Below are 10454 nucleotides of genomic sequence, written 5' to 3' on the forward strand. Positions count from 1 at the left end.
TCAGTGATGCCCACATCCCATAAATGAATTTTTTTTAAAAATTCCCACCCTGAGCCCTTTATCTTGCAGTGGATAAAACTTCAGTTAAACATGCCAACATGGGCTCCTCCCAAAACAGAAGCTACATTTGCAACAAGTCAAGCATAATGGAGGTTTCATCAGGTAGAAGCAGCAAAAATTAATTGGAGTCATGGCTCAGCAAGAAAGCCATCTACTTCCCCTTTCATCAAATAGAAGTCAGCTAGCTTGAAGGATACAAATTCCAGCTGCCCTGAAGTCCTCATTTTTTTAAAACTAGGCATGCACCCGATTCTCAGTGCAGTGTGATTTGCCTGGGGAATCCTTTACTGAAGGGCAAGGACTGGTCAGTTATTAAGATATTGCACAGAAATATCACACAGACATATCTGAAAGGTTTGCAAAAAACAATTTACTGCTTTCAGAATTGCATACAAATAAGGTGCAGTTTACTTCCACAAGTGAAGGATAAGGCTGCACAGAAACAACATGAAGGTGCCTTTTTTGTTTTGTTAAACTATCCACAACATACACAGCTAACCAGATCGAACCAAATTAATCGATCCACCGAAGCCAGGCATCATAGGCAATGAGTTGATGCAAATTTCTCATCTTAAGACGGGATGAGGAATTTCATTCATTCAAGTGTTCAACCATCTCTCTGCCCAATTAGCAAAATTCCACCTAAAACATGAACACCAAATCCTAGACAGATCATAATCGTGAGGATAATATAATTGGCAGTGGTGACCGAGAAGGCAAAAAGGTACAAGTTCTTATCACAGTAATGAGGAGAAGCTTTGTCAATATAATCCGGCTCGTAGATGCTGTAGATCCAAACACTTCCTGGAAAAGAAGAGAAATGGCAACGTTTGATATTTACTCCCCAATGCCTTCAGTACTAAGGGCCAGAGATCACATCTCCCACAAATGGTCGAATTTTCTGCAACTCCTTTCAGGATCGGATTTACAGCACCTTCTATCTCAGAATGGGAGATCACTCCCAAGTGTCTTTACCCACACTTTGCATCAAGTTTGCAATATTTCGGCTAGTTGGATGTGCACGACAAAACTGGATTTGGTGAGGATCCTCAGCCGTTAAAGAGGTAAAAAAGAGGGAAATGCCTCAATAGGTTTTTTTTAAAAGACATTACAAGTGATAATTTGGACACTTTGTGGCTGATTAATGTAGTTAACAGTATGTGTAGACAGGCAACAGAATAATTCATTGGGAAAATCTCCCCTCCTACCAAAACAACGTTAGTATGATGGCCGATTTTAGATTCTACTTCAGGATATAAGGCTACTTAATCTCAGAAGGGGAATTAATTACCAATAAATAAAACTGCAAACAAAACTGGAGATTTTCTTCAATGATTTCCCCAACCTGGGAAGGCTACAAGATTAGCTTCCCAACTCTTACATTGAACATGTTTAAGTACAATTACTTTGGCCTAGGCTTTCTACTTCTTCTGTTTGAGACTGAAATGCAATCATGTACTAAAGGTCCTACCTAGCTTGCCGTAGTCATGTAACCTCTTGCCATGAGGCATAGGCTGGGGCAGCCATGTTACATTCGGCTCTAATAAAGACATTGTACTAGAAGCACTGTACGCTTTGAGCTTGTAACATGGTGTCAGAAGTGGAGCCAAGATTGATTCTGCCTCTTCCTTGATCATTAGTAGATCTGGGGTTAGTGGACGCAGGGGATACTCTTGGCCTCTAGGAGATACTCTCGGCCTCTAGGGGATACAATGCCATATTACAGCCAAATAGAGAAAGAACCAGTTTATGTATTAAGTACCGGGTGTTGGCCTGGGTCAATCGAGAGCAGTTCAAATTGTTCCACTTAAAAATGGTTGCAATGGAGGTCTTACTTTACCATGGGAGCTGGGTTTTAGCCATATAATATGCACTACAACTAATTTCTGGACTCAGACAACGTGGCAGAGTAGAGACATGGACCCCAAGCAACCTCCAATCCTGCCAATCTGATCCTTCAATCCCAGTTGACGGTTTTATCTGCGTTGATTTGCTATGTGGGTTTCTCCTGTGAAGTCTGGAGGCCCAGGGAAACTGGGGAGAGACCTACTATTGCAGTGCTAATTAACCAAACACCCAAAATCTGTAAAGTATTGAAATATGGATTTATATGTTTCATTCCCATTCCAGATTTCACATATGCAGGAATGAGCTGATCAGGGAAAAAGGCCCAAGGGAGTTCTGAACACAGGTAAACACATGCAACTTGTGCATTCTAAATAATCTGGTTCATTTTAATAAATTATACAACACAAGTGCTAGGGCCAAGGAAGGAAGGGCCCGTGCTTAAGGTTACAAGCCATGGTCAACAACGGATCCAACAAATTTTTGGTGGGCAGAGGATCCATCGGGAAGAGGGCTTACCTTTTCTTTGAGCACACATGGAGTAAAGCAACAGGAGACCACCTGATGTATATCTTCCCCTCGTCATGTTGCTCATTGCAATTGAAGGTGGGGGGGGGGGCCTCTTGCAGGCAACCGAACAGGAAAGCACAAGACTGCAAGGCGTGAAGAAATGAGTAGAGGAGCAGCCCTTAGGCAGATCTCTACTGACTACAACACAAAGTTTCATCAATCAAAAATAAAACTTACCTGTTATAAACCAGATGGTGGAGAACAGCGAAACCAATCTTTCACAAACTCGGCCAACTTTATGTAAGTTCAAATTATTACTCTCGTCATTTGGGGCACATGGAATCAGAGATATCATCAGCAAGAAGAGTGTAAAGCTCCCAGAAACAATCAGATAAATCGGGATCAAGTATTGCTCGGTACAAGAATTCAAATAGACAGTGCCTACAAAGTGGGGTGGGGAGGAAGGGTGGTGGGGTGGAGGGGGGGGGGGGGTGGGTGTGTGGGGAAGAAACAGAGAAAAATGTTAGTCAAAGGGACTAGTGCAAGCCAAGCATGTTTCACACTGCTGGAAATGGCTCAGAAATCATAGGATCAGGAGTCAACTATCCAGTATTCTCCCCAAGTCTGGTTCTCCATATTGCTGGATTCCCTTAGCTAACAGAAAGGTAGAAATCCCAGTTGTGAAATCTCCCATATCCCCAGAATTCACAGCCTTTGAGGGCAGTGGCGGGGGGTGGGGTGGTGTGAAGGAGGGATAGAGTTCCAACTACACCTGAGAAAGAAAGAAAAGTTCTTCCCAATTTCCTGGATGACCTAGCCTGACTCTAATTGAGATTGCCCCAATGTCTTCCATTCTCCTAGTGCAAATGCTTCGAGCTGCCCAGTTGAATCCTTAGCATTTTTAAAGCATGTCTGAACTAAATCAGATTGCTCCACAATCATACAAAATAAGGAGTTACAGGATCTTCTTTCATTCATTTGGCTACTCCAAAATGAATGGTTCTAATCCTTAAATTTTAAGCAAAATGTTGCAGTTAGTATTGAGGCTGGGGACAGGACTCTGAAGATGCTTAGTCACATTGAATAAAGCAAAAAGCCACAGCTAGATAACGTTTCATCTAACCGACCAACATGAGTGGCATCAGTACTTGCCAAAACAAATAGTGAAGCATAACCTAGGCGAGCAGCTTTTAAGTTGAGGTACCAACATTCTTTTCAATAGAAATCTCACCCATAGTGATGTAGGCAATTCCCCAAATCAGTATCAAAATTTTCAAGCACACTGAAAAAGAATTAAAAAAAAATTAATATGCTGCATTTAAATGTATTCTGTTCCAAAACAATATGCTACCAGAGACTGTTCAGCTCATTGTGCCTGCCCTTTGGCTATCCAATTAGTCCCATTTTCCGACCGGAAAACATTCAAAAAGGAAGGGGTAAAAGGTATTATTGATTCTGCTGCCACCCTTTCAGGCAGTGCAGTCAAAATAACAACTTGCTCTGTGGAAATCTCATCGCTGGTTCCTTTGCTATCTGCTCACAGCTTTTGCAGACCTGGCATGATACTTCAAGTGAGTGGGAACTTGGCTCCTTTGGTCTAGTATGTATGTTCTGCCTGAAGGCTTGTTGTTTTGGCTCATTCTTCATCCTAGATGTTTTTAAATGGCACTTTTTGTCAGTGGCCTGCCATTGCCTTCCACTCGGCTGGAATGAAAATCAAACCCATACTGTTGTTATTATTGTGAATCACATGCTAGTGTTACAACCGGTCCCTGGGTGAGGTCCCCCAGTTTGCTACGATCCTGGACGAGATAGCCAAAATGGTTAACTGCCCAAACGGGACCCCCAATTTTGTTCTGCTCCCGGGTGAGGAGGGATGAACCATCTCCCCTTCTTTATTCAACCCCCTCAGTTGGTCGCAAGGAGGTTAACTTAAAAGGGGTCCCTTCCCTTGTGGATATCTTTTCCAAGTCCAAATGTATCATTGTTTTAGAAGGAACCAATTTAACCAGGCTTTCCTAAGTCAAAGAAAGAGCAAGTTTATTAGTTACTAGAAACCCGAGAAAGAATAGTAAAAATGAAACTCACATACACACAGATCAAAAAATGAGAAGTTGAGGTCCAAAAATAAATGTTAAAAAAGATATACAAATCAGTCTTTGGTTTGTCTGCAAAACATTGCAGGAGTTAAGTTGAGCGATTCCGGCGGAGCTGACTTTGGCAGTTTAGCAGTTGGTTTAGAGACACTTGGTTCTGCAGGTTAGCTGAAGAAGTTGTCCTATTTCCTTTTTTGATTGTGGCTTTGCTGACTTTCCCCCAGTAACAGAGCAAGAGTAAAGAGCCTTTACCTACAAGCTGTAAAGGGCTACCTAATAGATCTTCTGCTGTGACTTTCACTAGCTCACACTAGCACGCCAAACTAGAACACACAGATCAGGTCTGCAGCTAGCTTCTTAACCATTTCCTCATGTATTCCTGGAAGGGAAAAAAACAAACATGTCTTTCGCTCAGAGTCTGTTTCATTTCAACTCAGGTCATTTTCACATTCTGAGATATAACTCAACAGGATATGGTTTCTGCTGGGATGTGCTAATCAGTCTCCATTGTCTCCACAACCACAGGAGATTAAAGTGCAGTCTTTTGCATTTCACCTCTTCCTTTCAAGTGTCTCTGTCTGAAGTAGGCCTTGACACCTTTTTAGGTGCAATATTCGATGTTCTCTCTGGAGTAGTCAGTCAAATATAATCCACATAGGAATTTCCCAGCAAGTGGTGACTTTACATTCTCAACCAGCTTTTGCTCAGTGCCTTTGCTTGTGTGTCTTTTGAAAAAAACACATGCCTTCCTTAAAAAGTTCAATCTGCCTGTAAATAATTTGAGGCTGTAATCTACTGTCATGACACTAGCCATCTAACCAACTGAGATAACAATTGGAAGCAATTCGTTAGGAGTTTAAACTAGATACAGAAGCCAAGAAAGATGAGGAATTTAAGTGATCTTGCATTGGCCTTTGAAATGCGAGTGGTGAATGTCAAGGAGAAAACACAATCTTCAATCTGCTGATTGAAGAGAATTTCACAACAGACCCCTTAATAATGGATCACGGACCAAGGGCTGGATTTTCCCCTTGGAGGTGGGAATATGGTGCCGCGGGTTCAATCCAGGGTCTGGAATCCACCTCTGTCGCCAGCTTGCTGGGAAGCGGGTTATTCCAGGGGATACGAGCCAATTCTGGAGCAGGCAGGTGAGAAGGTCGACGTCCATCCATTGGCCTGGATCTTCTGATGGAAGCAGCAGCAGATGTTGATCTGTATTGGGATGGCCTCAAAACTATTTCAAAGTTTAAATGCATTTCTCCTTCACCCATCTACTCCTGCTGCCCCCTGCACTTCCAAACCCTACCCCACTCAACCCAACTCCACCCACCCACCCCTTCTTGACTGGTAATGTAGCTGCTCTCAATAGTCAGGCTAGCTTTTAATGTGTTTATAAATACTTACACAGTTGTTCTCAATATTTATAGACACAAAAAGCTGGGTTGCATCCAAGAGCGTATTCATCCCCCAAATAAATAATTTGACCTCAGAAGTGCGAATCTCAGCACATGTCTAAACTGATAAACAAAAAGGAGCAATTGAAAGTACAGAATTGGAAATTGGCTGTACTTACCCTACTGAAGACATATTTAGTATTTATTCTATTTTTTGGATTTCAGTTCATTTCCTGACTTGTCCCACATTTGACCTTTTATTGGTCAGCTCGCCAATTGGCAGAAGCAAACGATTTGGTGAATACGTTGTTTAACGGGGAGTTAAATTGCAGAGTTCTCATGACTCAACGAGACGAAAGTCACGCTGCAGTGGCTCATAATTTTCTGATGGGGGTGGGGGGAGAAAAAATGTTAAGTAAAACCACTTTAGCTTACCGTTGAGAATTTTTTCACTCTCCATGCAGCTCTGGTTAAACACGATAGCCTTGCTGAAAAGGAGAGAACCTTCCCGGCACAGGCTCTGAATGAGCCCAGCGCCATGTAAGTGAACCTGTAAGTAGGAGAGGGTCAGTTCCGGGCCTGGGCTCTGCTCCACCTTCGGGGCAATTGGGGAGGGTGGAAATGGGGGCGGGACTTTCACTCCCCACAATAGCCCTTCATTCTATTTGAATTTAGGAGTGTTTCATCGCTTCAGGCTTGCGAGTCAAACCAAGCACTCATGTCGGTTATTTCAGTGGAGTGCTTATTAAGAGTTGGTATGTCAAAGTTGAGTGTGGACGAAGAGCAAACTAACTGAAAGCTCCGCGTGTACCAGGCTTGTGCTCTCAGCAGCGAGGCAAATTGTGCAAGCCAAGGAAAGAGGCTGGACAGCCTCTATCTCCACTGCCTCGATCGGACAAATATCGGGTATCCCCTGGCAAGAGGCTGCCAGATATGGAAGTGCACCAGCGTGCAGGGATCACCAGCCTGTTTGCCCTCTTGGGTCAGTGGCGACTCCGATGGCTGGGTCGCGAGAGCTGAATGGGCGATGGCTGCATTCCCCAAAGGCCCGCTGAATGGCGAGCTTGCGATGGGCGCAAGGCCAAACAGGTCACCTGCCTCACCTGTGATACAAGGGTGCCTGCAAGCGAGACGTCAAGCCGGGATCGGAGTTGGCACACGTGCTGGCCGGAGTGTCTGGAGACAATCAGGCAGGGAGGGCGTGGAAAAAGCAGAGGGGGAAAAGGTACGACCAGATGGCGGAACAGAGAGTCCACTGGAAGGAAAAAGATACCAGTCGGCCTCGGGCCAACACCTGTGCCAGCTGTTGCGGGGACTGCCACTCACAAATCAGCCTCGGCAGCCACGACAGACAACATTCAATCCAGAAGTAATACACATCCTGGGCACAGTCTGTCGTCTCCAGAGATGGACAGGCGCCATCGTCATCATCATGATCATATTTTTTTAAGAGCACTTGTGCTTTATAGTCAAGTGAGAAAAGCTGAAATACAATGCACAAAATTGGGAGTTGGGCACTTGGCCCACATCCAATATGGCAGCTGCATTTCACTGTGAGTCTGTTTGTCTGTTGAATATACTGTCCCGAGATCAGTTCGTTGGACTTCAAAGAAGGCTTAAATAGTACCTGATCGTACTGTCAAAGCTGGAGTCCCTTCAATATTCCGAAGGAGCGGAGTGTCCAAGTTACTTTTGGGCTCCATGTCATCAGCCACTCTCTATCCACTGCACCTAGAATTGGGAAAGGTGTATCCACATCAACAGGAAACAATCACCCACTTTATTCTGATCCAACTAATCAGTCGCAGTTAGGAATCTTACCTCTCGGGTCATTTTGCTTGGACCCTTGGTCAAGTGTAAGGCAACACATGGAGCACCCATTGTTTTTGGCTACTTACACTCAAAAACATCAAAAATTCCTGATTTTCTTAATCGACACATCGGCTGCAGACATGATGTGACCCAGACAAATCTCTTGAGGATCGCCTTTCCAAGTTAGATTGGGAAGAACATCAAATAATGTTGCTTGACCTGCATCCTTAACATTACTGGAAATTTGAACCATGAGTGGCATTTGCTCTTTGCAACAACAATATTTCAGCATCTTATCTCACAAATATAGACTCCTGTCCAACCACAGACATTACTGTCCTTTTTTTGCAGGAAGCCACAAAGAACTAGATGTTCACAATGGCGCTGCCTTTCAGCAGTAATACATGAACTTGTTCTGCCAATAAAGGCTGACTCATAGAAAGCTTATGGCACAGGAAGAGGCCACATGGCCCATCGTCTCTGCACTGGCTGAAAGTGAGTCATCCGCCCACTTTTCAGGATTTGGCCCGTAGCCCTTGCAGGTTACGGCACTTCAGGTGCACAACCAGACACCTTGAGGGTTTCTGCCCCTACGACTCTCTTCCCTGAACTGAACTTTCACCTCAGCTCCACACTCCGTCCATTTCCCTTACTGCCCAAAAACCTACTGATCCCAGCTCATGGACATACGCTCAACTGAGCTCCCGCAGCCCTCCAGGAATAAAGATGCTCTGAATAACAACATTTACTAGCCTTGCGTTTTTATGAAAAAAAATTCTGCTTTTCCATTCTTCCCCCACAAATGGATGATTTCACACTTCCCCACATTAAATTTGTGATTGTTTGGGGTATAAAGTTATGCACCGGCATTTGGATCTTCCATTGGATTACCAAAAAGTAATTTAAAACACATAAGAACATAAGGAACAGGATCAGGAGAAGACCATTCGGCCCCTTGAGCCTGCACTGCCATTCAGTAAGATCATGTCTGATCTCAAACCTCACCCACTTTTTTTGCAAAAACCAAAGAAGAAGGAACTTATTTTGAATAGGAATTCCAGATGATTAATTTGGAAGATTTGGGTTGCAGGTTAAAGGATAGTTCAGCTTCCCCCATCCCGACCTTTAAAATTGCCATAGTAGCCAATGTAACACTAAAGCCCAGGATGTCTTTTCAAGCATTTTTAAATAGTAAAATGGCACTGTCTTAAAAGGAGGAATAATTAAAGTTGCTAGCAATGTGACAAAAGTAATCTGACACAGGGGGGACATTTACAGATGTTAGTCATGGAGGAGAAAGAGAGGAAAAATAAATTGGGAAGCAGAACAGTTGGTTTAAGTGTTGCAACAGTAGCTAAGGTCATGTGATTACATCATGGGTTCCTCAATCCTAGTTTATGTTAAGCACCAGTAAATTTACAAATACGTTTCCCCACCGGCCACCCACTGCCCCTTCAACCACCACTCTGAAGCGGCCTGGTTGACACACACGGGAGACCAGGTATTGCCGAAGTTACCTGCAACAGCCAGCACGGGATGGTCCGGAGTTTAAGAAGGAATCCCGCAGAACGGAGGGAGGCAGCGAAAGTTCCTCCTTTGCTCCTTTGGGGGCGTGGGCAGTTGCTTTGTGGGCCGAAAGGAACTGGGAGGGGTTGCGGGGGGGGAGAAAAAAGGAAAAGGAACTGAATGACAGTCCGAGGGTGCTTTAACTCGGCTGCTCCTCCTCCTCCCACCCCAGCTGTGAACAGAGCAAATTGTGCATGAAACCTTCAGACCCAGAAGTGGTTCAGCTGAGCTGGCCAAATCAATTTCAAACGCTCTCTGTGGCGGGGATGAGCGGTTCAACTTTTTTTTCACCTCCCCCAAAAAGTTGTTGAAACTGTAGGAAAATAAGGCTAAAATAATAATATAAAAGCAAAGAACTGCGGATGCTGGAAATCCAAAACAAAAGCAAAATCAGAAATACCTGGAAAAACTCAGCAGGTCTGGCAGCATCGTTGGAGAAGAACACAGTTGACGTTTCGAGTCTTCATGACTCTTCAACAGAACTAAGTAAAAATAGGAAAGGGGTGAAATATAAGCCAGTTTAAGGGGGTGGGGAGTGTTGGGACAAGAAGAGCTGGTTAGACGGCCAGTGATAGGTGGAGATAACCAAAAGATGTCTTCAACACCTCTTTGTCCTTTTGTCTGTGAAATCTTTTGGTTATCTCCACCTATCACTGGCCCTTTACCCAGTTCTTCTTGTCCCAACACCACCATCACCAACCCCCCCACCCTTAAACCAGCTTATATTCACCCCTTTCCTATTTTTACTAGTTCTGTTGAAGGGTCATGAGGACTCGAAAAGTCAACTGTGCTCTTCGCCGATGCTGCCAGACCTGCTGAGTTTTTCCAGGAAAATAAGGCTGCTGGGTCAAATAAGCGGTTTTGAGCTAGACCCAAGAGGAACAGAATTCCGAATGAGTTGCAAAAAGTCGCCCCCAGATCCGATTGACAGCAAACCCGCCCCCATCCAGTTAAAAGCAAAATACCGTGGAGGCTGGAAACCCAAAACAAGGACAGAAAAATTGCTGGAAAAGCTCAGCAGGTCTGACAGCGCCTGTTGGAGAGAAAGACAGGAGTTAATGTTTTGAGTCCGTACGACTCTTCTTCAGAGCTGAAGAGAAGCGGAAATGTGGTGAAATATATACTGATTAAAGGGGTGTGGGACAGGTGAAGCTGGATCAAAGGCCAGTGA

The 10454-nt window shown here is 44.2% G+C and overlaps 1 protein-coding gene across 2 annotated transcripts; it reads right to left on the minus strand.

Moving 5' to 3' along the window:
* Window positions 1–410: 410 nt before the first annotated feature.
* Window positions 411–9339, minus strand: LOC121272335 (transmembrane protein 272-like). 2 transcript variants are annotated; one of them, XM_041178961.1, is made up of 5 exons: window positions 9235–9339; window positions 7543–7636; window positions 3647–3697; window positions 2653–2856; window positions 411–864 (listed from the first exon to the last, which is right to left on the minus strand). In XM_041178961.1, coding segments are annotated over exons 2-5 (453 nt in total). In that variant the 5' UTR covers window positions 7544–7636; window positions 9235–9339; the 3' UTR covers window positions 411–667. The 2 variants fall into 2 exon arrangements, with proteins under 2 accessions (XP_041034895.1, XP_041034894.1); XM_041178960.1 differs by having other exon boundaries at window positions 7533–7636.
* Window positions 9340–10454: the final 1115 nt, after the last annotated feature.

This window comes from Carcharodon carcharias, chromosome 33 (genome assembly GCF_017639515.1).
Source record: "Carcharodon carcharias isolate sCarCar2 chromosome 33, sCarCar2.pri, whole genome shotgun sequence".
NCBI lineage: Eukaryota > Metazoa > Chordata > Chondrichthyes > Lamniformes > Lamnidae > Carcharodon > Carcharodon carcharias.

Excerpts from the sequence above, each read along its gene's own strand:
- LOC121272335 (XM_041178960.1), bottom strand. The coding sequence starts at position 7,608 with ATGGAGCCCAAAAGTAACTTGGACACTCCGCTCCTTCGGAATATTGAA. Across the intron at positions 3,698-7,532 it reads AGCTTTGACAGTACGATCAG|TGTGCTTGAAAATTTTGATA; the intron begins GTACTATTTAAG and ends ATTCTTTTTCAG. Across the intron at positions 865-2,652 it reads CACCATCTGGTTTATAACAG|GAAGTGTTTGGATCTACAGC; the intron begins GTAAGTTTTATT and ends CTTCTTTTCCAG.